This window comes from Eutrema salsugineum, unplaced genomic scaffold (genome assembly GCF_000478725.1).
Source record: "Eutrema salsugineum unplaced genomic scaffold, Eutsalg1_0 scaffold_9, whole genome shotgun sequence".
Lineage (NCBI taxonomy): Eukaryota > Viridiplantae > Streptophyta > Magnoliopsida > Brassicales > Brassicaceae > Eutrema > Eutrema salsugineum.
In genome coordinates, this window is record NW_006256342.1 from 298730 (window position 1) to 326050 (window position 27321).

A 27321-nucleotide genomic window follows, 5' to 3' on the forward strand; every position below is an offset into this window, starting at 1 on the left:
AAGTGGGTCCCATCTGGAGGGTCTGTCGAAAAGTCTAACGGAATTGTTAAATTCTTACAAATATGAAATATGTTTCATTAAAGTTATCTTGTTAATCATTCACGATGTTAATCGTGAACGTGAGTGTACGTGTGTACTACGAAATCTTAAGTATAGATACTCTATTCGACTCTGAGTATATCTTACGTGGTAATTGTAATTTTTATTATTTTTAAATTTAAAACTAAATCCAAAAAATGTCAAAAATTAAACATAAAACAGCTAAGAAAAAGTGTCTTCATAGCTCAACAGGTCGATGCTAACGCTTATGAAATCTTTAACAAGAGAAAGGAAACAACAGTGTCCATAAATTCCTAAACTCCACTATAAGTAGACAACATTAACTATTATGTACTACTCATCATTATTGGCTATGCTATTTTACTGGGATTGGTTTTTATCAAATTATTTATTGGTAATAATATGACAAAAAAAAAAGGTACTCCAGAGAGTGGAAGGACCATAGGCCAGAGAGGGTGTTCGCGATTGGTCAATTTCCACTTATGTATGTTCCCTCCTCTTAAAAGCTTAATTGCTTTGCTATTTTTATACTATTCTTCTTCAGCATAGTAATAATAATAACCTTCTATTTTACCAAAAAAACAAAAAAAAATAACCTTCTCATATATTCATTGCTTTGCTGCGAGAAGTTGTCGGTTGTGTCTTTCAAAAGTGTTTTTTTTTTTTGTTGGTTCGAATTCTTTTCTTACAAAAGTTAAATTTGAAAAAAAATGGTGCTGTAAAAATTTAAGGCAACAATGGGCTTAAAACCCATTAAGGATCCCCCAAAAAAAACTTTTTGGTTGATCATTGTTCTCGCACACATTGGATCTAATTTCTTCCAACTCCTTTTGTCTCTCTCGAAGAAGTGGTGGGCAGGGTGGTTCATCGCCGTTTGATCACTCCATAAGAGTAACATTTTCTTATTCTCAGGAGCTCCGTTTCTCGAAATTTGTGCGATCCTGTCTGGTTGTAAAAGCATTTGGTATCTAGACGTAAGTTTCCTCCCTTTTTCCAAGGTTTTGTGTCGATTGAGAAACCTGATTGTCGGATCTCTGCTCTCATCTTTACCTCGATTACTCTGGATCTAATCATATCTAGAGGACTTGTTTTGATTGTTTCTAATCCATACGAAGCAAGAAATCTGAAACAAAAGTTTACTCATAGATGTTGAATACGACTTGAGCTGGAGAATTTTCTGTGATTCGTGTGACAGCGATTTTGGGATTCCTCCAGAATAGGACTTGAGCTGATGAGAATCAGTGCCATGTCGCAAATGCAACGAGTAGGCTTCTCCATCGAATTGCCTTCACTGGTTCCTCTGCAACTTCCATCTCGGATGGAGACTCACCTATGGTATATTCTACCAGATGAAGTGAAAAGCAAATCTCTTCTAAAACACTACTCTCAGCTTCTCTCACCAACCGAGAAACACAGAGTGCTTCAGATGCGAGGCGATGAGCTCAAGAAGAACGCTTTGCTTGCCCGCACCTTGGTTCGGACCACCATTGCCAGATATCAAACAAACAATGCTTCCGATGATCCTCGCTGCTTGATCTTCAAGAAGAATGCTTATGGGAAGCCTGAGGTAGATAACCCACCTTTGCATTTCAACATCTCCCACACAGATTCATTAATTGCCTGTGGAGTGACTGTACATGTTCCCGTTGGTATCGACGTTGAAGACAAGGAAAGGAAGATCAAACATAACGTCTTAGCGTTTGCTCAAAGGTTTTACTCACCTGATGAAGTCAACTTCCTGTCAACTATCTTGGACCCGGAAGCTCAGCGTACGGAATTCATCAAGCTATGGACTCTTAAGGAGGCTTATGTAAAAGCCTTAGGAAAAGGATTCTCTGCTGCACCTTTTAATACCTTCACGATCAAGGCTAAGGCTCATACAAAACAAGGCTACGATCTTTGCGCCAATTCAGTGGAGGATACGAGTAAATGCAACGGAGATTGGAAGTTTGCGCTTTTAGAGTTGGCTGGTTCTCATTATGCTGCAGTCTGTACTGAATATGATCAAGCTAGTGGAGGAGCTCCGTTGAGGGTGATCGTCCGTAAAACCATCCCTTTTGTAGAAGATGAACTTATTTCTCAATAAAAACTTCTTTAGGTTCTGTAAGCACTTTTTTTTTTTTGGAAATGTGGGTATGATATATTTTTTTAGCTGAGGTTTGGGTACTGCTCTTGAGCTCTTTGTATCCCAATATCGCACTTTGGTTTGCTTTCCTCGCAAACTCAGTTAGTGAACAAGGGTGGGTGCAGGCTTGTAATGAATACTGAACCTTGATATCTCTGCCTTCTTTTTTTTTTAAATATATTTCAGGAGACACAAAGATCTATCTGATTTCTTCTATTTGGAGACGAAGGATTGAATGGCTAACACTGCCTGCTTTATAATTGTTGGTCGGAATGATATTCCCATCTATGAGGCCGAAGTTGGATCTGCTGCGAAGTACATTTCTTACTCCAGTTTCACATTATATCTGTAGTCGGAGGAAAATAACTTTGAATTATTGAAGTTTGTCGTACATGTTAGTGCCTTTTTGCTCCATTCTCCTCAATTTTTTTTTTTTTGCATCTATGTTCTTTTGGATCTACAATCCTAGGTTCTTTAACATGATAGAATATATTCCACAACATACTTTACAGCTCTTTCTTTTTGACTTCAGAAGAGGTGAAATATCATTTAGCGTCCTGCGAATAGAAGTATCCAGGAGAAATAAATTTGATTATCATTGTTGTTCATTTAGCTGGTGATATGAAAAAGGATTGCTATTTCCCTTGTTTAAAATCTGTTTGGTGAGGAAACGTTTCACGCTGTATTACATGTCCAAGCAGGGGCTTGTTCTAACTATAGGATTAAAAAAAAAATACTTCTGTAAGATCCTCTAAGCTCGCTGAACAGGAACTGCATGAATAATCAGTTTCAGGTCTATCGTAGGGCTGGTTATCCTTTCTTATCGATAGAAGTTTATCTGTTTTAGTGTTTATCTTTTCATGTACCTGGTGGATATATGTTGATGTTATAATCATGATAGCAGTTTGTTGTGTGGTCTAATTTATAAGTTGTACATCAGTCTCTCACACTTATCTCTGTGTTTGGCAGAGAGAAGATGCTGCTCAGCTACACCAGTTTATATTACATGCAGCATTAGATGTCGTCCAAGACCTAGCATGGACTACAAGTGCCATGTAAGTAAAGTCCCTTGTGAAATATTTGATTATGTTAAGGATTCATCTCATTATCATATAACTCCTCAGGTTTTCGAAGTCAGTCGACAGGTTTAACGATCTGGTTGTGTCAGTGTATGTTACCGCAGGCCATATCCTTTTTCTAAATTAGACATTTAACGATCTTCTGATCCATTCATCTAAATACTGTCTGATTGGTACGTTGGCTCTTGTGCTTAACATATTCATCTCCAAATTTTGTATCTTTGTTTCTTCCTTGATTTTATCGCACATACTCGACTCATGCTCCTTCATGATTCACGCAATGAGGACGGCATCAAGAGCTTCTTCCAAGAGGTGCATGAGCTTTATATAAAGGTAGGTGTTCTTGGTTTTCTTGGATTTGATCTGATCTGACTCGGCTGCTCACCGTAGTAACACTGTACCATTCTTCATGGCAGAGTCTTCTGAATTCATTGTATTTGCCTGGTTCTCGGATTACATCGTCACATTTTGACACAAAGGTACGTGCACTTGCAAGAAAGTATCTGTAGGGAAGACGAAGATTCAGTCCCAAAGGCCCGATGTCTTGGATTTAGTATCATAGTTCCAATCAATTCTTTGGTGTTTTATGTTTAATGCTTGATTTCTGTTCTTTATCACTTTCAATCAAAATTTTAATGTTTGAGATTCCTTGTAAAAATTTATACTTTGGTTGTTATCAACTCTCTATCTCTCTCTCTCTATCTCCTTTAAATTGAATCTATTGTAAAACAAGCGATGTGTCTGTTATTTTCAGATTCTTTAAGGATCTAACGCCTAACCTAAGCTAATGCGCAACTTTAATTGCTAATCACCAATTAATAAGATTATACTTCCTTTATTATTGAATAAAGGACGCCACGTGTGAAGTAAAAAGCACCAATAGTAAGATAGAAGTTACATCTCTCCTTCCAAACTATCTCCTTCTCTCTCTCTCGCCGACGAGGCAGGAAGAACGACCAATTGAGACGTTGACCCTTAACCCCAGATTCAGCAGCTTTGATTCTTTTTTGAACAATCTCTCTCTATTTCTCTCTTGGTAGAGGAAAAAAGTCTCCTCTTTCGTCTTCTTCGATCTCGGATCATCTGTAAGTTTATCTTCTATTCTTAATCGCGATTTCAGAGGGCGTTTATATCAGATCTATTGAATGGATAGCAGTTACTCTGTGATTTCCAAAAGTTCGTACGTCGAGTTACAGAAACAGACGGATAATGGAATCCCAGGCAAACACAGAACCACCAAATTGCTTCCTTCTGATGAAGAAAGCTTCGTGAATGATTTTGACGACAGCCGTGATGTTGTTGGCGATGAAGAAGGTGATGATCTGGATTTCGATGTCGCTGATTATACACTCGTTCATGGGAAACCGAATCAAGGATCTGGGATCTACGGTGCGGTTTTTAACCTCACCACATCGATCATCGGTGCCGGGATCATGGCATTGCCGGCAACCATGAAAGTTCTCGGCTTGGTTCTCGGGTTTGTTTTGATCATCCTTATGGCGGTTTTGTCCGAGATTAGTGTTGAGCTTTTGATTAGATTTTCAGTTCTTTACAAGTCCAGATCTTACGGCGATGTGGTGCAGTCCGCATTGGGCAAAACCGCTAGGGTTTTGTCTGAGATTTGTATCATTGTCAATAACGGTGGCGTTCTCGTTGTTTATCTCATTATTATGGGCGATGTCATGTCTGGTTCACTTCATCACATTGGGGTTTTGGATCAATGGTTAGGAAATGGGTTCTGGGATCACCGTAAAGTTTTGATCTTGATTGTTATGGTCGTCTTCTTGGCTCCTCTCTGTGCTTTGAACAAGATTGATTCCTTAAGCTTGACATCAGCTGCTTCGGTTGCTCTTGCGGTTGTGTTTGTGGTTGTCTGTTTTGTTGTCGCAACGATTAAGCTCATCGAAGGAACTATCGACCCTCCAAGGATGGCTCCTGATTTTGGCTCCAAGAAAGCAATCCTGGATCTTCTCGTTGTCATCCCGATAATGTCAAACGCTTACGTCTGTCATTTCAATGTCCAGCCCATCTATAACGAGCTCGAAGGTCGATCGCCTCATAAGATGAACCGAGTCGGGAGAATCACAACAGCCATTTGTGTGGTTGTCTATGCTTCAACTGCTATATCGGGTTATCTTCTCTTCGGTATGGACACTGAAGCTGATATCTTGACCAACTTTGATCAAGATCTCGGCATCCGTTTTAGCTCTGCCGTGAATTACATTGTCAGAATCGGATACATTCTTCATCTAGTTCTCGTCTTCCCCGTGATCCATTTCTCCCTGAGAGAAACCGTCAATACCTTATTGTTTGAAGGCTCGCCTCCTCTCTCCGAATGCAAAAAGAGATCTTTGGGACTCACGGTGATCTTGCTGGCTCTTATTTACATTGGCTCAACGATGATCCCAAATATATGGACTGCTTTCAAATTCACAGGCGCAACATCAGCGGTTTCACTTGGTTTTACATTCCCTGCTCTTATCGCTTTACGGTTAGGGAAACAGAGCAATTCGTTAAGCCTCGTGGAAAGATCTGTGTCGTGGTTGATGCTAATCTTGGCCGTGGTGGTTAGCATTGTGGGAACCTTAGGCAACATTTACAGCATCAGAAGCAAATCAGATTGATATTTTTTGTTTTTTTAGCGGTTTTCAGGATCTTGTAGATTTATACAAATCAGAGATTCTCAGTCCAATACCGAACCGGGACCTTTAGGATCTCAGTCAATGGCGTTTGTTCATGCTTAAGCCCAAATATTTCCGGTTTGTGAATTGTTTCACGTGACGAAATTTTCAGCATACCCATGATGACTTATATGTATACAGACCAGATTCTTATGATTTTATTATATATACGCAAATTTGCTGCTTTCTTATAATAAATCCCCTTTTATTTTTGCTGCAGTTTAATGATTTTTTCGTTTGTGTTTTCTTCGATCCTCTTGGTGTGTGTGTGTGGGGATGGGAGATTGGGGTTATGAATGTAGTTTGAAACTGAGCTGGTTTACACTTAACCGGATTTGAATCGACTAGGTATCTGATATTACTGATGGTTACAAGCTATGAATTTTGAGCCGGTTGTTAGAAAGATTTGGAGCTTAGACTTTAATTTGAGTCATTTTTTATTTAAAGCGAAGCAACGAAACTTAAGTCCGACTTAAAGGTTATCACTACCCAACTTTACGATGAAAAAAAAGGAAAGTAATAACTTTGTTAGCGTGGAGCATTAAATTATATGTTGATCCAACGACTTTACCTCGGTTGTATAAGCAAATCTTCTAATTCAATTTTTAGCCTTTGACCATTTTAATTAAGCACAATGTACATATGTAGTAACCACTACCCCATAGTTCAAGAGATGGCAAATTAGTATAGTAAAAAAAAAAATTGACAGCAGTTAAGGTGATAATTAATGCGCAAAGTTTAATCAACATGGCCAAAAACCGAAGATAGAAGTGGGAGCTAGCAACTAGCTAGTGGCTGGTAGTGCATAAGAAGATTACTTTAAATTCCACATGAGTGTCATGACCCGTGCTTCCCAATCATGTCTTCCTTTTATTTTCCTGTATAAATGAGTTTAAACTGTAGATATGTCAATACATATTGTGATATGTGATGGATGGATATTTGCATGATTGCATCCACTAGTGTCGATGTTTCTGTAATCACACCATCTGATGATTGTGGCTCGCATGTACCTCATAAGCTCAATAATAATATATTTTCCTCCTTAATTCTAAAGCCAAACTGAGGATAATCATAAAGAATAGATTCGTGTTCATTGACTTAAATAAAAAAAAAAATATATATATATATACGCGAATTAATACAGAAAAATATCAGTTGACTACAGAAGGTGAAATTGAAATTTCCATATTGTATGGTAGTATTTTGTTGGTTATCGTTAGTTGACCAAACTACGAAGATAATACTTAAGTATTTAGTTAATTAATCCATCTTACCGGTAAAGAAGAGAAAAGCGAAGATAATCTATAAATAATACCAATAATCTGTATGTCCATCATATTTGTTTTTTATTTCTCTTTAATAGTTTTATAGTTTAGTGTCAATGTCACGGTAGTCTTCATTGCATTTCCTGTATAAACGAGCATCAAGCCGCTCTCATTATCTTTTTCTTTTTAGATTTAAATCCAAAGCAAATTTGTGTTGGATTTTTTTTAAAGGGTAGATAAAGCAAAATTTGCTGTATATTGCTGACCAAAATAAAATTGCTGATATATTGGTATAGATTTTAAAAGAAGAATAGTAAAATGGCACAAATAGGTGTAGTAGACAGTGGTTAAAAAAAGCAAGATAGCATATGCTCCAATTCCCACACGGTGCGTGATTATTGGACACACCCACACTCAGACAACTCCATGTGTTGAAACTTGAAAGTGCTAATATATATTTTTTTAAAAAAATTATAAAATAGTTATACAAATATATTTATTTTGACAATGGGAAATGTTGTGTGAACTATGGAGCCTTTCTTTGTCACTTTGGGTCTACAGTTGAGTCCATTCGTTGCGTTCACCCACCTTACCAAGTAAAGGCCCTCTCTCTACTTTTCAATAAAGTCAAAAAGAACCCCAACCTCTGTTTCTCTCTCTGTTTCTCTCTGTCCTTTATATATATATATATATATATAAAGGTACTCCATTGAACGAGACTTTAACCTCCCCAAAAACCACACAGTTACTCTCACCCAGATCGATCCAATTTTCTTAATTATTTATTAAGATCGAATGGATTGGTTCTCATGGCTGTCAAGAACAAAGCTGCAAGATTCCCTCATCTACGAGTACGGTCTCTCCTTCTCACACAACGAGCTCGAGTATGAAGACATCGCTTTCTTCAACCACGAGTTTCTCCAGAGCATGGGCATCTCCATCGCCAAGCACCGTCTCGAGATCCTTAAGCTCGCTCGCCATCATCTCAAACCGTCTCCTCCGCTCACCCCTCGTTCCATTTCCAGAGTCTTGATGATCGCCATTCGCAAAACCGGGACACGCTTCTCCGAGTATGTTCGCGCCTTGATCCGACGCGAGGAATCGTCGTCGTCTCGGGCTCTCGTGGTCGTGCCCAGAAGGAAAGGCTCTTTTCTCAAGAGGAACAAGAGATCTGTGATCATGCCCAGCTGCAAGGAAGAGACTCTTCTCTTGACCAACGGCACTCCATGCAGGCTCCAATGCTGCCACGATGGGATATATGCTCAAGAGGTTAAGTGGGATTCAATGTTTCAGAATCTCAAACCTACTTAGAAGATGGTTATATTTTTACCACTGGTTTGATTTTTTTTTTTGCTCATTTTTCGAGTGTGTTTGTTAGGCTACTACTGAGTTTTGTTAATTAACAGTTTTCGAGTGTGTTTGTTAGGCTACTACTGAGTTTTGTTATTGACAGTTAAAAATTTAGAAATGATTCTGTTGTTATGTGACGATAATTATTTTTTTAATTGTTACTAATGTTCATTGATAAAGACACAATTCCTAACAATACGACCATCGTTGTTTCCATGGTTGGCTTGTCGAGGAGAGAAACTCTATTTGTTTCCGTTTATCTGTCAAAGATATGGATAAATAACTAAAATGAAAACATCAAACAGACACAACCAACATTACAAACTCATTACGAAGCTGGAATAATACACTACAAAGTTACAAATCTCCCCCCAAAAAAAACGTCTCATGATACATCAGGAGCCTTAATGATAATAACAACGAAAAGTAGATATATAGCAACTATATAAGTGTATATCTATGACTGATCAGTCTCTCTGGCTTTCCCTGAATACCTCAATGACCACCTGACTGCGGCTGCAACCGGAAAGAGCCTGACGCATAGAGAGCTTGATAAACCGGGCGAATTCTCATCGTCAATATAACAGTCAGCAGAGTTCCAAGTCCACACACCCCGGCTAGGACCAAGAACGTTACCCGGAAGCAATCCGGGCCAATGCAGGTCGGGTTCCCTTGCTTATCTGCTTCCATGTCGTAGATGTATCCCGCAAGAAACGCCGAGAATATGGTGGCACCGATTGGGTTTCCCAGTAGTATGAAGTTGAAGTTGATTCCAAAATGTCTCAGACCAAAGAGCTCGGATATGGTCGCGATCGATAAGAACTGAAACCCCATGCCTATCCCGATAAGTGCAGTCGCCACGTAGATGGTGTGGTCGATGGCCATGGCAAAGAGTAGGAACGTGAATACCATCACTAGCTGCGCCGCTCCCATCCATAGTGTTCTTGGAAGTGTTCTTGACCTGAGAGGCAAACCGTATGTGAGACGCTTCTTCTTTCTAAGAAAGAAACAGAGAGACTGCTTTTGAGTGATATATGAGAGAGATTAATTCTTACCTCACAAAGTGCTCAGAAATGGCACCTGACGCGAGACGACCTATAAAGTTAAAGAAGCTGAAGAGGCAGAGTAGTATTGTCGTGTCCTTGATACCAAAAGCAAATCCGATCTGTGCCAAGTTGTTCGAGACCGTAACGCCCGAACCCATGCCAAGGAAATAGGCAAACCAAAGCAGCCAGAAATCTGCCTTGACAAAGACTTGGCCAAGCTTGAAATCCTCACCCCTCCTGGGTTTTCTCTTCTTCTTAACCGCACCTTCTCCTTCAGCGAGAAGTATTTCCATATCCGATGCATCATCTCCTTGGAAGAGAGACCCCAGGTTTGAAGCTGAGGTAGAAGGTGTCAGCAATGGTTCTTCCTGGGCTGACACGCCTTCCTCTTTGGCTAGATTGTCTGAAGAACCCGGTAGAGATCTCTTGGCATTTGAACGGAAAAGTGTCATCTTGATAGGAATCGAAAGAGGCGAAAACAAAAACAACACCATGACAGCCACAAGAACATATCTGAGTACGCTTGACAGTGTAAACACCTCACTGACTACAGTCGTCACAACAAGATAAGCAGCAAGAAGTATGCTAGTGCCGAGCAGAAAAGCAAAATAAATGGGCTCACAAGGGTCTTCACCGGTAGCCGGAATACAGGGGCGGACAAAATACATCACAGCTAAGCATAAAACTGGAACGCCAACCGTAAGAAACAGAAGCAGATTCGAAGCTGAATGGTGAAGCAACACGCTGAACAACACAGTGTATGCTGCACCGCTGAGCCCAATATAGCCTTTGAGGAGTCCTGCCACAGGGCCTCGGCTCATAGGAAAGTTCCTCATATTGGTCACTAGAGATGCTGTGCCGAACCATGAGCTGCTATTGGTGGCCACAACTAGAGCGATGAATAGCTGTCAACAACACGATAAGCAAAACAAACTAGTCTTGTAAGCTCAGTGTTCAACGAGAATAGAGATGATCAATTCTTGCTCTCTTTTATTTTTCCGTGGAAAGGAGAAATCAGTCACATATCAATCGGTCTTTGAATAGAAGTTAACAAAGCTAATCCATGACGGAACTTATAGCAAGATCACTTAGTTAGAAAAATTTGAAATCAAGGAAACTGATAAGCATTCGATGCAATCTAGGGGTTGTAATAGCACAAAATTTTGATCTCATTTTTGGCATCGGAGAAGTAAGAAAGACAATTCGGAATCAGAAATTGCCGCATGGATAACAAAACAAAAGTTAAACAATCGATTTGATTCTTACCAGCCAGAAAGGCAAACCATGAACGATTTCGCTGACGGAGAGCCAGAGAACGCCGTAACCGAGGAAACAAGAGGAGAGTCCGATGAGAAGCATCGACCATGGAGGAAGCTTGTTACTGGCGTAACCTGGAAGTAGCCCCATGTTTTCTCCCAAATCGCAAGCGACGCCAAGGATCGTGATCTGTTGCTGGTTAATTCCCAAAACCGATTTGAGAGCGGCGGAGTAAAGCGGGAACGTCGAAGCTGTTCCCGCCGACATCTGAACCCACGCGGCGGCAGCTAATCCCACCCACGGTGGTCGGCTTCCCGATTTTTCCACCAGCTTCGGCATATCTCCGATCTGTCACTCACTCTCTCCCCTGGGGATTTTAGAACTGCTTTGCTTTAAAGTAGTGCAAAGAGGAGAGATGAATCCTTATATCACTCTTTAAATGTTTGGTGTGTTTCTATATAATCTTCACAACTTTCAGCAATTATTTATAGTATTAAAGTTAAACATATGTTAATTATGCATTTACGTTATATACGAATTCTTTTTTTTTATATACAAAGTCGAGAGCAAAAGCGTGATTCTTGAGATATTTGTTAGCCCCATTACTTTTGAAACTAATCATGTTAAATCTTTTAATAATTGCAGGTGGGTCTGAAAACAGATTTTTATTGTAGTTCGAGCAAATCAGTCGACAACTTATTTATATGAATTTATTGATTATTTTTTTTTATTTTCCAAAAAAACATAGGATGATATCTTGTTTTATTCGAATTTATAATTATCTAATAATAACACATAAGCAAAACAGAATAAGTTGTTGTCATGCGAAGATTTTGTGTAGGAAACACGTGAGGTCATTGACTATGAATTCGTCCCGCGTGGACTGCCCGAGGCATGGCTTTCGCTTTGTTCTTAACGATCCCATTTCTCTATTACTTTAATCATCTACAATTTCTATATTTTAATTTACAATGTATTTGGTATTTATTATTTGTGTATATATATGTGCCTTGCTAGGAGGATGCACACAGCTTCTTTGTTTTTTTTTTTGCTTTAACAAACAGAAACGAAAAAATGAATCTAGTCAAAAACAGACAAATAAAAGAAATCTCACCTATTTCGACTACGAGGAAAAATATAATTTGAAAACTGAAACGGCAGAGACACGTAAAATCTGCACCGGCCTCGAGGCGCAAATAGCAAGCCGACACGTACAAATTTCACATTCGTTGTACTTGTATCATATCCACACTGTGGCCTGTTAGTCTGTTACTCGTAATTACTACCTACTAATTACATTTAATTTGGGGCCAGACGAGGACATTCTATCTCAAGGTCATTCATTAAATGACTTGCTTTATCGAAACCTACTCATCTTGACCACAGCCCACACAATGTTCAACGCGTGTTCTTGGTTTCTAGTGAGGAGTTCAAAAGAGATTTGATTGGACGAATTCATTCTAAAAGGATTATTTTTTTCATTAACGTTTCCAAAAGAAAAAAAAGGATTAACTTAATAATTAACATATCTGCTCACTCATTAATTCAAGAAATGGGGTGTCCGCATGCAGTAACTAAAATCTATTCATCTGGATCATAGACTTCTTAGTATGAGATCGGTGACGTCTCTCTCTGACGAAAATCAACCAAAAGATGAGTGAGAACATGACTGCTCCAGAGAGTGACGCGAGGCCTGCGTAGATCCACTGGCTGGTGATGCTGAGTCCAGGGCAGTTCTTGGTGGTTATGTCTCTGAAGGTGTCTCGGACGAAGGTGCAATCAGCTATACTAGCCAAGAACGGACCATAATGGTCCAACGTGAACCCGACGTTGATCGCACCCATCATCTGATCGTATGATGCTGGGGTTAACCTACCCTGCGTTATGCATATCCCTTCTGCGTTCACTTGGCACACATACCCTTTGTATATCTATTTACCCATAACCAAAAAAAAAGACAAAAAACATGTTAATATTATTGCCTACAGTTCCCTTATTTTTATCTAATAAAGTTACCTTTTTTTAGCATATATTCTTACTCTTATACAGTTATACTTCTACTATTAACGTTGTATATGTAAAAAAGGATGGTCATGTGTATGTACCTGAGAAGCATTGGCGAGGAGAATTTCGTCAGGAGCACAAGGTCGAGGATTGTGATTTGTGTCGAGCGGGTTACAGAGAAGAGGAACGAGCGGACCAGACTGGTTATGGTAGAAGGGGACATTAGGTGGGAACTCATGGTTACTTACATTGACCGTGTACGCATTGGTCATGTCAACGGCCGTAGAAGTCATCGTCTTGGTTATATCCAACGTCTCTCCAATGGTTTTTGGGTCTAAACATGGAAGAAGTTGGCTCAAGGCTGACTCTGCCGCCGGATCATGCACCCATTGGTCCATAGCCATACACGTGTCCGCAACCACACTGTTTTAAATAACCTCATTAGTTTGTTTGATAAAAGCAATAAAACTTTGAATCTTGAACTAGACCAAGGGATGATGATTTAAACGTCATTAATTACTTGTGGAAGACGAGGAAGACTGCGCTGAGGAGGATCGTTGCTGTGACGAGAATCCAACCCAGGATTACTAAGCTGGTAATTTCAACATCAATTTTAACCATTTTATTAATTTGGACATGATTTAATCTAGTATATATCGACTGTATGGAAGAAATCTATGTGTAACTCACAGGTAGACAAGAACTCGCAGTCCACAAAACGAAAACACTGTTCAGAATGACAAATTGGAATGTTAGAACAGACAAAAGCGGTGAAACAGATGGAATTATAAATGTTTTTAGTTTTGAACTTACAGAGGCCGAGGAATGCGACTGCGAGCATAACACCAGCGATCACGTTTAACACATATCTCCTGGAAAATAATAACAAAAATAAAAAAAGGAATCGAGTCAAATAATTAAACAGAGCTAGCTTAATGTTTATAACTTGTAACGCAAGCCAAGTATCTAATGAGTACACTTACACAGGGTTTAGTGTTCCAGTGAGATAACGGATTGTCTGATTAGCGACACGGTCAGGGTAAGTGATGTTAGACATCTTGATCATGTTGTTGAAATGATCAATGTTACCTCTAAACTCAGGAGGAAACAGGTTATGTCCATCGAGCTGAATGTCTTTTGCAGATTGAATCGAGTCCCATAAGCTCGTTAGCTTACCCAAAACATCAGTTGCTTGTCTCACAATGTACATAAACGTCTTCTCCACGCTACCGTAGAACTCGTTTTGCCCAGTGTACAGCATCGCACACCCAATCCTGCAAAAACGACATTATTTAGAAATGATTATTAATCAAGGTAGGCAATCGATAAATAATTTGTTTATATAGTAGAGGGAAGAGGTAGCTACACGGCGGCGACAGTGAAGAGGAGGAGGAAGACGAGAGAGAGAGTGTAGCAGACGCGAGAGTAGCCGTAGTTCCGGCGGCCGCAACCGCAGCAACAGCAACAGAGGCATGAGCAGACGAGGAAGAGTCCGAGGAATACGAACCACACGATTGCTATTACTATGAACGGAACTGCAGAAAATCCAACGGACTGAAAAAAACCATTTGTAAATTAATAAGATCATGTCCATCAGCAGTTCTAGAGAGATTTTTGGCCCAAAAACCTAGGTAAAATGAAATAAAAGAAATGGAAAAAGCTCAATAACTTATAAACCGATCCTTATATAAGGATTTTAAGGATCAGTTTTAATGGGTTTTTAAGGCACCTGTTGAATGATCATTGATTTTTACTAAAAAAATTTTTGGACCATCTCAACTATTTTGTTCTCGACCATTTTTTGGTTTGTTAGTGAAGGATTCACCAATGGGAACACAAAACTCAAACAGATCCTTCACTATTCATATATCCCAAAAAATTATTTTTATATTCTTAGAAACTTCAAAGAGAATTTTTCCAATGTACATGCTCTAATAATCATAAGAAACACAATTTCCAAATTAGGTTTTCTTTTCTCGGAAGCTCCCACTTACTACAACAAATGTAGTCAAATACCAAATTTTTTCTTTAATCTAATTTTGGCCCGGTGCAATCAATTGTTACATGATTTACCCCAAAGCTTGCTTACCCAGTTGCCACGACAAAACATCATAGTTTTCGTTATTTTAATTTTAGTACAGGACTATCAGTTATTACGTGAGTTGCCCTGAAACTAGCTTAAACGTATAAACTCCCCCCTAGAGGCCAACGTTTACGATTTTGATACGCAGTTGCGCCACAGGCCTCATCTTTTTCCTAATTTTGTTTTTGCCAGACACTATCTCTTGTTACATGATTTACCCCAAAACCTAAAACCGCATGGCCTCTTAGTTTAGCAGAAAACAAAATAAAGGGTTTTGAGAGATTTGTTCTGGCCATTAAAGCCACTGTTCGTAAAACACATTGGTTTCAATTTCAATTTGACATTTTGAATATTGAATATAAGAGTTTAGGGAAATTAATCAAAAGAGGACTCACGGCGATGTAATGAGAATTGGTAACGTTCCAACCATCGGAATAAATATTGAAATGGTTGAGAGGGTCAGGCCGCCGTGTCCTCTCCGCAGCTAACACCAATGTCCCATTTCCTCCTTCCAAAATTTGCCTCCTCACTCCTTAAATAAAAACAAAAAAGCCATAAGTTATCAAATTTTTACAATGGGAAATAACAAAACTTTAGATTTACAAAATGTACTAATAATGATAAAAAAGAACGTGAAGAACCTTGAAATGAGGTTGAGGATGGATGGTGATGACAAGAAGCAGAAACCCCATGAGAGAATGAAACCAAACTCGACAAGACCAGAAGCCCAACGGCGATAAGAAGGAGTCGACGGCGATCATGAAACGACGGCGTTTCACTGAAAAGCATTTTTTTCTAATTTATTTATAATTCTCTCTCTTATGTTTTTGATTGTTTGGTTCCGTTTCTAATTTCTGCAACTCTAAAAAAAGGGTTTATCTATCTATGCATCAATAAGAATCTTTTATTTCTCCAGGATATCAAGGAGAAAGAAGACGAAACGATAGCTCATTATATATATTCCCTTATTTAGAATCTTTTTTTTCCAGAATTTTCTCCATCCATTGTTATTCTAATTTGTTTTAACCTCATTTTAGTTTCTTTTTTTTTCCGATATTAATTACTCTTTAAGTTCTCATTGGCTGATATCTAAATTTATCTGTATTAAAAAAAAAAGAAGTTAAAACCACCAACTCCACGCGGTTTCTATTCCCCAGTGATCCATCCATTTAGTAGTATACAATTATTTAAATTTGAAAATGATAGAACAAAATTGATAAACACATTTATTTTCTGATTGACTTGTAAAAAAAACTTTTCCGTGTCGCAATGGATAATCCCTTGAGGAGAACATGGAAACGGAAAAGTGTATTAATATCTACACTTAATTCAGCTACTAGTATTTTGAAACGGAAAATTGAATGAATATCTATATCTATACTTCACTCAGCTACCACTAGAATTTTTAAAACGGAAAATTGCATTTAACATCCACACTTAATTCGTCTGGTACCAACTTCCCCAGTTTTTAGAAAAATCCAAAAAAGAAAATTAACGTTGTTGAAAGAATGGTTTAATGATCATATTGTTTACACGAAGGCAAGAATCATTCCATATCCTTACAAAGAAAAGATGGTATCATCTTATTCTTTAGTTCAAAACTTAAAAAAACAATAAAAGCATTTGGAAATGGTTACTACAATATAAAAATTCTATGGTTCAAGCCTCATGCTCTCACGGTTTACTCACTCACCGACTTGTTCCATCACTCGTTCCAATTTTCAAGGAACGCAAACAAGATTCCTCAATCCTCTCTATGAAACTCAGTGATTACTCAGTTTCCCGTTGAAAACAAAATGCCAATGTAAATTAATTTCAAAGATGATATCTTTGGGCGATTTCTTCAACCAAAGGAGGCTTCTTGATATCAAGACTAAAGGCAGAACATGAAGCTTCTTGTTTCGCTTGACTTACTTGTTGTCCGTTTTGAACAGACAACCAAAGAGTTTCTTCCATGTAAACTTTTCTATTATCTACAAACTAGCGTCTCTTCTAGTGACGTTTCTACCAGCTCAGGCCTTCTTCTTGGAGATAGCCCTCTTTCAACCATTTCATCTTCATATTCCCTAGCCATATCCAGCATTCCTTTCTGAACCAAAGCATCGATCACAGCGTTATAAGCAGCTGAATCAGGAGTATCCCCAGACTCTTTCATCGTCTTCCACACATGTAAAACCGGCTGAAGAAATCCCCATCTCTCAAACTTCCTGATAAGCATCACATAAGTATCCATTCTTGGCCTAACTCCACTCCTTATCATCTTACCAAACAGACTTAGGATCTCACTTGGTTTCTCCAGACGAGCAAAAAGACACATGTAAGTGACTGAATCGGGTTGACATCCTTTCTTAGGCATCTCGTTAAGCATCCCATACGCATCCTTCATCCTCCCGTCTTCGCAAAGAAGCTTGATGATTGTGTTATGCGTGGCAACGTTAGGTTCACAACCTCTTTCCCTCATCTCCCGAAACATCCTCATGCCAAACTCAACACCTTGCGAAGCTCCAATGGCGCGAATGACAGTGTTATAAGCAACAACATCAAGTTTCATTCTTTTACTCTTCATTTCCTTGTACAATTTCACAGCTTTCCACGGTTTTCCGCTCTTGCACATTATATCCATGTAAATAGAATACGAAAACAAATCCTTTGCAACACCTTCGGTATCCATCTTCTCCCAATACTCCTTGCATTTGCCCCACCATCCCAACTTCGACCACCCGCGAAGAATCAGATTATGAATCTTAGTATTACTCACACTAAAACCATTACCGATCACATTCTTCCCAAAACAAAGCTCTTCTGCTTCAACGACATGTTTATGCTCGCAGAGCGAATCGACGAGGTTATAAAAAGAGGTTTCATCTCTCAAATTGAAATCATCCAATTTGTCATAAGTATCAAGAGCCTCCTGAACAAGATGCGCCATAGCATAACGCTTGAAGATGATACGAAACGTGACGTGATTCGGGACCGAAAGCGGGTTTTCGGCCATCCGATTGATCAAAACCCAGCAAGTTTGGAACTCGAAATACTTACCCAGAATGTCGATCATCCGATTGAATGTATCGGTGGTATGGCTGAATCCGGATTCCTTGTCGACCCAGTTGAAAAACTCCAACGCCTTCTGCCAATCGTTGCCGTAACACGTGAGCGCTTCGCATACTGTTTTCTGGTCGTAACTGGACTGATCCATCTGACATCGAAGGTTCTCATCATCAACATCGGAAATGGGTTTTCCAGATATCAGCCGAACGGAGGGAGCAAAAACAGTCCGAAGTCGATCTAATCGCCGCAGATATATCGACAAGAGCATTATCTCTCAGCTCTGTGTAGCCTCCGAAATTAGGGTTCGCCAAATCATTCAAGCATGTATCTTTTCCTAAGATCGCCGCCATTTACAGGCTCAGATAATAAATGGATATAAATGTTATGTTTGGCAATGAGCCTTTCCATTTACAAAAAATAATTAAGTTTGGGATGGATTTTGAAAATAAAATAATGTGCAAAAGGACCCTTAAATGCAAAGACCTAAAGTCTTAAAATGTAGTAGTGTCACTGTATCAGCTAGCCACAGTTTCAAAATCCGGAAGGACCCCAGCGAAGACCGAAACAATAGACCAAAAAACGCAATCCTTTTCTCCCAGAAATGGCGGCGGCTCTGCAGACGAATATCCGGCCGGTCAAGTTTCCGGCTACGTTCAGAGCTCTCACCAAACAATCTTCCGCACCCTTTAGAGTAAGATGCGTTGTTGCTTCCTCTGGCAAAAAACGATACAACATCACTCTCCTTCCCGGCGACGGCATCGGTCCGGAGGTCGTCTCCATCGCCAAAAATGTGCTTCAGCAAGCGGGATCTTTGGAAGGTTTCTCTCTCTCTCTCATGTTCCCATTCTTTTGTTGTAGTAGCTGTTTTCTGCTTTGAAAATGGAAATGGCGATACTTAATCGATTGAAAAAGCCGTGAGAAGTAGAAATTGGAGAATGGGATTCTAGTAACCTCTATTCCATGTTTCTGTGTGTGGAGATTAGATATAGAATCGTGGGTGGGTTATTACTTATTTGGATTACTTCTGGTCACTAGATATCTAGACATTGCGTCTGTGTTGTTTATCAGGAGTGGAATTTAGCTTCCGGGAGATGCCCATAGGAGGAGCCGCTTTGGATTTGGTCGGAGTGCCTTTGCCTGAGGAGACTATCTCTGCTGCGAAAGAATCAGATGCCGTGCTTCTTGGTGCCATCGGAGGGTCTGTCTTCCCACTATTGTCGGCTCTACTTTCTGTTCGTTCTGTGCATTATTATTTTTGGGTATATACGATTTCTCTTACGATCATGTTGGTATGATTTTAGGTACAAATGGGATAACAATGAAAAACATTTGAGGCCTGAGAAGGGGTTACTTCAACTTCGAGCTGGTCTCAAAGTCTTTGCAAACCTGAGACCTGCTACAGTTCTACCACAGGTAACCATCCTCTTCCGGATCTCAAGATTTGCTTTGTTACCTGTAGTTTTGTTTCCTGTGTGAGTGAAACTGACATTGTCAGGTTCTTTCAGTTGGTGGATGCTTCCACACTCAAGAGAGAGGTAGCTGAAGGTGTTGATCTAATGGTTGTGAGGGAGCTTACAGGAGGTGTGTATAGAAACTTGAATGAGACTGGTCTTAAATTCTTGTCTTTTTCTTTCCTTTGTAGGACAGTATTTTACAATGTGATATTCCATGGAAACAGGTATTTACTTTGGAGAGCCAAGGGGCATAAAGACTAATGAAAATGGCGAGGAAGTTGGGTTTAATACTGAGGTTTATGCTGCTCACGAGGTACTCTATCTAAAACCTCGATGCAGATTTTTCGCGGATTGATATACTATTAAAAACCTCCTTCTCTCTTTCTTAAGTACTACGGACTGATGTAACAAAGCATTTTTCCTTATGTTCCTTAGATTGATAGAATTGCTCGTGTTGCCTTCGAGACTGCTCGGAAAAGGCGTGGCAAGCTGTGTTCTGTGGACAAAGCTAATGTCTTGGATGTATGGTTGATAACTACGTTTTCCTCTCCCCTGCTTCATATGTAACACTTATAACACTGAAAGCAATTCTCTTTTCTTTTATGCAGGCCTCAGTTTTATGGAGGAAACGAGTAACAGCACTAGCCTCTGAATATCCTGACGTTGAGCTGTCACATATGTATGTTGACAATGCTGCGATGCAGCTTGTTCGTGACCCAAAACAGGTACTTATATTTGCCAAACTAGGCAGGATTGATAGCGCCTTGATGTGGGAACTGTGTAATTCCTTACAATGGTTTCTTAAATGCAGTTTGACACCATCGTCACAAACAACATTTTTGGTGATATATTATCCGATGAAGCGTCAATGATCACAGGAAGCATCGGCATGCTTCCATCTGCTAGTCTCAGTGATGCGGTATAGTATGAAAGAATCTGATCTTTGATTATGCAGCACTATGATCACGTCTGAACATAATCCAATCATGTTTACTACAGGGACCTGGACTCTTTGAACCTATACATGGTTCTGCACCTGATATTGCTGGACAGGTCCTAGCTCTATTCTTCAAACAAACACGGCTTCTGCTCCCCAATATCAAAACTACTTCTATGCCAAAAATAACTTGTTGATTCTTTGAATTTTCAGGATAAAGCAAACCCATTGGCAACAATTCTCAGCGCTGCGATGCTTCTGAAATATGGACTTGGAGAAGAAAAGGCAGCTAAGAGAATTGAAGACGCCGTGTTGGTTGCTCTGAACAATGGGTTCAGAACAGGAGACATCTACTCTGCGGGAACTGTACTATTCTTGAATCTTTCTTATTACACGTTTCCCTTTTCGTTGTGTATAGGTGTGAGAATAGTTCATAAGCAACAACGAATACACAATGCTAATATCTGTGTGTGTTTTTGAATGGTGTGTGATCAGAAACTGGTGGGCTGCAAGAAGATGGGAGAGGAGGTTCTGAAGTCAGTGGACTCTCAAGTTCCAGCTTCTGTTTAATTCATATGTACAACTTTGAAGAGTGTGAATCAATCATCAAGAGATTTTTATTCTATTTTTTTCCAACAATGAGTTGTTGATGTTGTACGCGAGGAGTCTCAGCGACAGTTTCTGTGATGTTAAATTATTATTAGCGGGACGTATTTGATCATTATGAAACTTTGTGTTTTATTTTTGTAAAATCAATATCCTGATGGAGTTGGAACGAATAAAATTATAATATGTATATAGCGGTGGTGACGTGTCAGTGTATCAAGGTCTCTATAGCGACGCCGTAGTGGTTTATGAACGGAAGTCTTCTCTTCTCTTTTGCGCGGCAATTGTTGTAGTTATGATGATGCCCTCAACCTCAAGCATAATCGCCGGAGAAGAATCGGACTTTCCACCGCTGGCAAGTGCTTCCGGTGAATCTTCTCTCTCCGATATGACTCAGACAGTTCATTTTTCCTCTGGAAACCCTAGAATCGGAGAGACTCGCGGCGTAATGCATCTGTTTTCCGACGATGCCGTTTCGTCGTCGTCTTCTTCCTCATCGAATCTTCCTGTAAGATTTCTACTAATCGAATCCGTCTCAGGTTTCTTTCGTTTGATTGCATCAATTTGTCTCCGGATTCTTTTTTTATTTCACTGAATCTGGAATTGTTTTTTTTGTCCTTGAAGATTGGGAGGAACCCTCTTGTTTGCGTTCTTGGGGTGCCGAACCATATGACATATGCAGATTTTTGCCAGTTCTGCGGCTCCTTTATTCAGCACATCCTGGAAATGCGAACGGTGAGGTAAGAAAATAAGAGTCATATCAAATTCTTTTTGCTAGACTGATTGTGAAATCGATATGTGTTCTGGTAGTATAGAAGAGCAAATATAAACTCTCTACTATTTCGTTCTGAAGGTAGTTTGCTTCTGGCTTTTGATCTTTACAGGAATGATGGGATTGAAAATAGATACAGCATTTTGATAAGGTTTGATAGTCAGGAATCTACCGATACATTCTACCATCATTTTAGAGGGAAACGGTTCAATTCTCTCGAGGTATGGAATTGTTTGAGACACCTTATGCCAGATGTATATTATATACACTGATCTTTGTGGTTGAGTAGCTGCTGTCAATTATGTGCAGGAAGATGTCTGTCGCCTGCTTTTTACTCTAGATGTTCAGTTTACCGGTTACAGTGGATCTATTGACCATACACAACCTTCTGCTGCCGGCCCGATAGAGCAACCTACTTGCCCGGTTTGTCTCGGTAAAGTCTTAACCTGAGACAAGTTTGGTATTAAGATCGACGGTTTCTTTGGTGTCATACATTGACTACTATTGGTTTCGGTACATTCTAAACGTTTTTTTATATATATATGCTCATGTTTCAGAGAGATTGGACCAAGACACAGGTGGCATTCTCACAACCATGTGCAATCATTCCTTCCATTGTTCATGTATTTCTAATTGGCCAGATTCTTCTTGTCCGGTAAGGCTCTTTAATCATTTTCATGCTATTTTTTTAGTCTGGTGTCAATTTTCTTCATGGGGTGTTGTTTTTTGTTTTCAGGTTTGTCGATATTGCCAACAGCAACCTGAAAATTCAGTGTGTTGTGTTTGCCAAACAACGGAGAATCTCTGGATGTGTGTTATCTGCGGAGTTGTTGGCTGCGGAAGGTATGGATTTCATTTTCTGCAGTCAGCAGGGGAGCCTTTTTTCCTTCTCGTCCATCCAAGGTTAACCATATCCTGTTGTCTAATGCCTATCGTAGGTACAAGGGAGGACATGCCAGAAGCCACTGGGAGGAGACGGATCATTGCTACTCACTTGAGCTGGAAACACAGCGTGTTTGGGATTATGCTGGTGACAATTATGTTCACCGGCTTATTCAATCCAAAACTGATGGCAAGCTAGTGGAGTTGAATTCTCACGGTAGTCTGAGCAAGGATGGTTGTGGAAGCTGTGAATATTCTGACAGTGGAATTACTGATGCTCTCTTAAACAGCAAAGTAGACATGGTAGAGCTTTTGTTTCATGTTTTCATAATCCTCATGTTCAACTTTAAAACTCTATTGTTAATTTATTGTTGCCTCATCTTTCTCTCATTTTCAAACCACAGATCATTGGTGAGTACAACGAACTTCTCCAGGCACAACTAGAGAACCAAAAACAAGTAAGCACGTATTCCGTTTGCCTTTCGTGTCTCTAGTCTCTTGAAGTTTTCATTGTCTGGTTTAGAACCTGAAGTGTATAATTATGTCTAGCAAAGAGATTAAGACTCTTTTTTTGTTTGTCTTTTCTGTTAGTATTTTGAGAAATTGCTACAAAATGTCAAAGAGGAAACCGAACAGAAAGTCTCAGAAGCTGCGAGCAAGGCAATAGGCCAGAGACTGCAGAAGCTGCAAACCAGGCTTGACAGATGTATCAAAGAGAAGCAATTTCTTGAAGATGTGAGTTTATCTTGATGGCATGCTTACATATTGGTTCCAACAAGGTTTGTCTGGGTTTCTGTAGAGGGCTGACTTGTTTTTTTCTGATATGTAGCTGAACGAAAATCTTTTGAAAAATAAGGACGTATGGAGCACCAAGATTACAGAACTGGAAGAAAGGTGTGTATGTTCATGTGGTGTGCACTAGGAATATGTTTATTCTCCATTGATGAAACTGAGCTTCGATTTTTTTAGGGAGAAGAAGGCGGTGCAGGCAAAGGATGAAAAGATTCAGTGCTTGGAAGAACAGGTAAAGAATCATCGATAGGCAATAATATAACCTACGATATTTTTCTTGTAGAATTAAGAAAAGAGATACACAAGTAGTCTAATGTGCTAATTAAAACACACCACCTTGCAGCTTGGAAAACTAATGGCCCAGATGGATGGTGATGAGAGTGAAGTCTCAGAGTCAAAAGAGATCAAGGATGACGGTACGGTGTTGCCCATATCTACCAATACTACATCTTCCTCGGTGTCTGGGAGTGTTGTACATGCAAGTAAAAAGAAGAGTAACAGAAGAAAGTGTTAAATCAATTAAGACCTTTAGTGTCTGTAACCAAACCTTAGTTAGTTTCAACGACAACTTCGATATGGTCTTAATCCTAAGCTAGTAGACTATTATATGGTCAAGCAATCTTAGGGCTGTGAATGTCTAGATCTAACGATTTTCGTTGTGTGTGGTAATGAGAATCTTGACTTGGGGTTATTGTCCCCATTGCATGGATCTACTATAGTCTTCACCCTCTGTTTATAAAGACAATCGCTAATACTTAAACACCAACTTAAGTATCGAATCTTTGCTTGAAAACATATTTCCGAGAAGATACTTAGTAAATGACAACAAATTATTTATTTTTTTGTAATAATTATCCAAAAATAGACAAGTAAGTAGTCCTTATCCGACCGACTAGGAATGGGAATTTAAAAAGATGGCCGTAGGGCGTGGCGGTTGGGTTGATCCGTTGATGGATTAAACAAAATCATATTTAGTAAATTGTCCCTTTCAGTTTTCGTCTCTTTTAGAAATTCGTCTGATCAAGTTTCGCACTTGGCTTCTTCAACATTTCTGGTGAGATTTCTTCCTCTTAACTATTAAATTTATTTTATTATAGAGGACTAGTTTCAGGGCTTGATCTCTCCCGGGTCTCGTAGTAGTGGATGTGAATTTTTGATTGATGATTAATGACGTTCGGCTCAGTAATTTCCTCGAATCTTTGCTTGGGAAATGAGAATTTCGGAGATCTTCTCGATGTTTTATTTTCTTGATGCGTTTTTCTTTAATTTTGACTTCCATCCTATAGGATCGCGTTTGAAAGAGGCCCCTAGGCTTATTTTGTTGTTGGAAATTTTTAATCTCTGTTGATCCCTAACTTGTTTTTAGTGGTTCATTGGGCTGGCGACTAGCATCATAATAATCTGTGTGTTTTTTATTTAAGCTCTGTCGTGTGCTGACAAGTTTGTTTTCGATTCTCCTTTTCTTTTGTTTCACAGATAGCAAGAGGAGACAATGGATGAATTGCCAGACCATTTAGTTTTGGACATTCTAGGGAAGCTTGAGAAAACCAATGACAGAAACTCGGTTTCCTTGTCTTGCAGGCGTCTATACTCGTTGGACAACGAGCAAAGATACTCTCTGCGGATTGGCTGCGGATTAGTTCCTGCGACCGATGCCTTGCTTTCCCTCTGCAGGAGGTTTCAGAATCTGTGGAAAGTAGAGATCGTGTACTCTGGTTGGATGTCAAAGCTGGGGAAACAACTTGACGATCAAGGCCTTGTCGTACTCTCCACCAGCTGCACTTCCCTCGCTGATCTCACTCTTAGCTACTGCACATTCATCACCGATGTTGGCATTCGTCATTTGTCTTCCTGCTCAGAGCTTTCTTCTCTCGAGTTGAATTTCGCTCCAAGAATCACCGGCTGTGGCGTATTGTCGCTTGCAGTTGGCTGCAGGAAACTCAGGAGACTTCATCTCATTCGATGCCTAAACGTGGCAAGTGTAGAGTGGCTGGAGTATTTCGGAAAGCTTGAGATTCTAGAAGAACTCTGCATCAAGAACTGCAGAGCGATTGGGGAAGGTGATTTAACCAAGCTTGGAAATAGCTGGCGGAAGCTTCGAATTCTGGAGTTCGAGGTTGACGCCAGTTACAGGTATAACAACAAGGTCAATGATCAATTAGCTGTGGAACACCACATGGTTCCCTGTGATAGTCTGGTGGAGCTCAGTCTTGGGAACTGCATCATAGCTCCAGGTAGAGGGCTCGCTTGTGTTCTGAACAAATGCAAGAACCTGGAGAAGCTTCATCTGGACATGTGTGTCGGTGTCAGCGACTCGGACATTATAACTTTGGTCCAGAAGGCTAAACACCTCAGAAGCATCTCACTCCGTGTGCCATCCGATTTCACTCTGCCTCTCCTAAACAGCATCACCCCAAGGTTAACCGATGAAAGCCTCATTGCCATAGCTCAACACTGCTCAAAGCTCGAATCTTTCAAGGTCTCCTTCTCAGACGGTGAATTTCCTTCCCTCTCCTCTTTTACCCTCCAGGGGATAATCGCTCTGATCCAGAAATGCCCTATTCGGGAGCTTTCTCTTGACCACGTATGCTCTTTCAGCGACATGGGCATGGAGGCTCTGTGTTCAGCTCAGAATCTAGAGATCTTGGAGCTTGTCCAATGCCAGGAAGTGAGCGACGAGGGGTTGATTCTGGCGAGCCAGTTCCCTTGTCTCGCTGTGTTGAAACTATCAAAATGTCTCGGAGTCACAGACGATGGATTGAGACCACTTGTTGGATCACAGAAGCTTGACCTGCTTGTGGTCGAGGATTGTCCTCAGGTCTCAAGAAGAGGTGTTCATGGTGCTGCAACGTCTGTATCTTTCAGGCAGGATTTGTCATGGATGTATTGAGATCTCTCCTTTATTCGCTCGCTAACATATATCTTTACATTAGTACAAACTACAATACTGCTCTGTCAAGTGTGAGATTGTTTGGCCTTGCTGGTCAGAAATTACTAATGCCTCGTGTAGATGGCACGTGTGTGTCCTAGAATTACGTCATGCAAGTGGTGTATTTTACCCCGTGTGGGCTCTATGGATGACGTAGTGGTGGCTTGCCCGTTTGTGAAGAAGCTAAAAGTTGTTTGTTACGGTTATTTAATTTTAATGACGGGTTATAAGCTTCACAATCAAAGGATAAGAGATTTGCATCTATGAAAAGTTGATAGATATCTATCAAATCCATCAGCTAATTTAATTATCAAGTCATTCTGAAGATTTTTTTTCCTTTTTAATTAGATCCTTCACACTGGTGTTAGTGCCACGTCACGATGCACGTACTCGTTTGATCAGTTAAAGATGCTTTCTGCAAGTGGCCTGACTTCATCTGACAATGTAAAAGATCTTGTGTCGGTAATTAACACTCACCATCTCAGTCTCATACAGTTTACTTCTTCCCAAAGGTACTCATTGGCAAGATTTTTAAGACCAAGTAAAAATAGTTTAAATGAGCTAATAATATTGTTAATCTTCAAAAGATAAAGGTTTAAGATTAATAATACTTTGTCAGAAGTGAGTTGCAATCAAACAATCGTGTCTGTTGACGCCAGCATGAGTGCGCTTAAGCGCCTTACGTAATCAAACGGATGTCATTTCTACCAAGTCAAATCGTTTGAATTTACAGACCACGATTTGCCGTTGTTAGTTTTCTTATATTTATTGGGCTTAACTCTTTTGCAAGGCCCAATTTATCATTGTTGATGGTCAACAATACTCTTGTGGGTCAGTCACTTTTATATTAGAAGTTTTATATTAGGAGTATCAATTAGGAGTTTAGGACTGCTAAAACTAAACTAAAATTTTAGTACTTGAAATTTATACAAATATATCATTTTTTAT

General features: G+C 39.7%; 10 protein-coding genes across 13 annotated transcripts; 7 read left to right on the top strand and 3 right to left on the bottom strand.

Moving 5' to 3' along the window:
• Positions 1-1027: 1027 nt before the first annotated feature.
• Positions 1028-2500, top strand: LOC18009173 (4'-phosphopantetheinyl transferase gsp). The gene is made up of 2 exons (XM_024155239.1): positions 1028-2163; positions 2372-2500. The coding sequence occupies exon 1, from the start codon at positions 1292-1294 to the stop codon at positions 2144-2146; it is 855 nt and encodes a 284-aa protein (XP_024011007.1). The 5' UTR covers positions 1028-1291; the 3' UTR covers positions 2147-2163; positions 2372-2500.
• LOC18008504 (trafficking protein particle complex subunit 2) lies at positions 2416-3968 on the top strand. The gene is made up of 6 exons (XM_024155241.1): positions 2416-2500; positions 2718-2722; positions 3159-3240; positions 3310-3371; positions 3512-3597; positions 3681-3968. Exons 1-6 carry the CDS (start codon positions 2421-2423, stop codon positions 3771-3773), a joined length of 408 nt encoding a protein of 135 aa, XP_024011009.1. The 5' UTR covers positions 2416-2420; the 3' UTR covers positions 3774-3968.
• A 199-nt stretch (positions 3969-4167) lies between these two features.
• Positions 4168-6127, top strand: LOC18009181 (amino acid transporter AVT6E). The gene has a single exon (XM_006389743.2). It carries the CDS (start codon positions 4410-4412, stop codon positions 5886-5888), a length of 1479 nt encoding a protein of 492 aa, XP_006389805.1. The 5' UTR covers positions 4168-4409; the 3' UTR covers positions 5889-6127.
• Positions 6128-7934: 1807 nt separating this feature from the next.
• Positions 7935-8693, top strand: LOC18008035. The gene has a single exon (XM_006389744.2). It carries the CDS (start codon positions 8009-8011, stop codon positions 8522-8524), a length of 516 nt encoding a protein of 171 aa, XP_006389806.1. The 5' UTR covers positions 7935-8008; the 3' UTR covers positions 8525-8693.
• Positions 8694-8828: 135 nt separating this feature from the next.
• On the bottom strand, positions 8829-11318 carry LOC18007871 (protein NUCLEAR FUSION DEFECTIVE 4). Its single transcript, XM_006389745.2, has 3 exons — positions 10876-11318; positions 9619-10514; positions 8829-9524 (listed from the first exon to the last, which is right to left on the bottom strand). The coding sequence occupies exons 1-3, from the start codon at positions 11203-11205 to the stop codon at positions 9059-9061; spliced, it is 1692 nt and encodes a 563-aa protein (XP_006389807.1). The 5' UTR covers positions 11206-11318; the 3' UTR covers positions 8829-9058.
• Positions 11319-12322: 1004 nt separating this feature from the next.
• LOC18008261 lies at positions 12323-15847 on the bottom strand. Of its 2 annotated transcripts, none has more exons than XM_024153168.1 (9): positions 15595-15847; positions 15349-15482; positions 14237-14424; positions 13854-14144; positions 13684-13742; positions 13561-13597; positions 13391-13462; positions 12972-13293; positions 12323-12797 (listed from the first exon to the last, which is right to left on the bottom strand). In XM_024153168.1, the coding sequence occupies exons 1-9, from the start codon at positions 15740-15742 to the stop codon at positions 12441-12443; spliced, it is 1608 nt and encodes a 535-aa protein (XP_024008936.1). In that variant the 5' UTR covers positions 15743-15847; the 3' UTR covers positions 12323-12440. The 2 variants fall into 2 exon arrangements, with proteins under 2 accessions (XP_024008936.1, XP_006389808.1); XM_006389746.2 differs by having other exon boundaries at positions 15349-15485.
• A 639-nt stretch (positions 15848-16486) lies between these two features.
• Positions 16487-18335, bottom strand: LOC18008273 (pentatricopeptide repeat-containing protein At1g80550, mitochondrial). The gene has a single exon (XM_006389747.2). It carries the CDS (start codon positions 18267-18269, stop codon positions 16923-16925), a length of 1347 nt encoding a protein of 448 aa, XP_006389809.1. The 5' UTR covers positions 18270-18335; the 3' UTR covers positions 16487-16922.
• Positions 18336-18511: 176 nt separating this feature from the next.
• Positions 18512-21174, top strand: LOC18008612 (3-isopropylmalate dehydrogenase 2, chloroplastic). The gene is made up of 11 exons (XM_006389748.2): positions 18512-18819; positions 19070-19199; positions 19303-19414; positions 19507-19582; positions 19680-19768; positions 19891-19977; positions 20064-20180; positions 20267-20374; positions 20455-20508; positions 20606-20758; positions 20888-21174. The coding sequence occupies exons 1-11, from the start codon at positions 18603-18605 to the stop codon at positions 20960-20962; spliced, it is 1218 nt and encodes a 405-aa protein (XP_006389810.1). The 5' UTR covers positions 18512-18602; the 3' UTR covers positions 20963-21174.
• Positions 21175-21257: 83 nt separating this feature from the next.
• LOC18008354 (BRCA1-associated protein) lies at positions 21258-24149 on the top strand. 2 transcript variants are annotated; one of them, XM_006389749.2, is made up of 12 exons: positions 21258-21506; positions 21623-21738; positions 21883-21991; positions 22080-22203; positions 22328-22425; positions 22507-22613; positions 22709-22955; positions 23057-23110; positions 23244-23387; positions 23482-23546; positions 23622-23676; positions 23788-24149. In XM_006389749.2, the coding sequence occupies exons 1-12, from the start codon at positions 21294-21296 to the stop codon at positions 23956-23958; spliced, it is 1503 nt and encodes a 500-aa protein (XP_006389811.2). In that variant the 5' UTR covers positions 21258-21293; the 3' UTR covers positions 23959-24149. The 2 variants fall into 2 exon arrangements, with proteins under 2 accessions (XP_006389811.2, XP_024007069.1); XM_024151301.1 differs by having other exon boundaries at positions 22328-22613.
• A 226-nt stretch (positions 24150-24375) lies between these two features.
• Positions 24376-26536, top strand: LOC18008349 (F-box/LRR-repeat protein 14). Of its 2 annotated transcripts, none has more exons than XM_006389750.2 (2): positions 24376-24498; positions 24921-26536. In XM_006389750.2, exon 2 carries the CDS (start codon positions 24937-24939, stop codon positions 26332-26334), a length of 1398 nt encoding a protein of 465 aa, XP_006389812.1. In that variant the 5' UTR covers positions 24376-24498; positions 24921-24936; the 3' UTR covers positions 26335-26536. The 2 variants fall into 2 exon arrangements, with proteins under 2 accessions (XP_006389812.1, XP_024007159.1); XM_024151391.1 differs by lacking the exon at positions 24376-24498 and adding an exon at positions 24553-24626.
• The last annotated feature ends 785 nt before the right edge of the window (positions 26537-27321 follow it).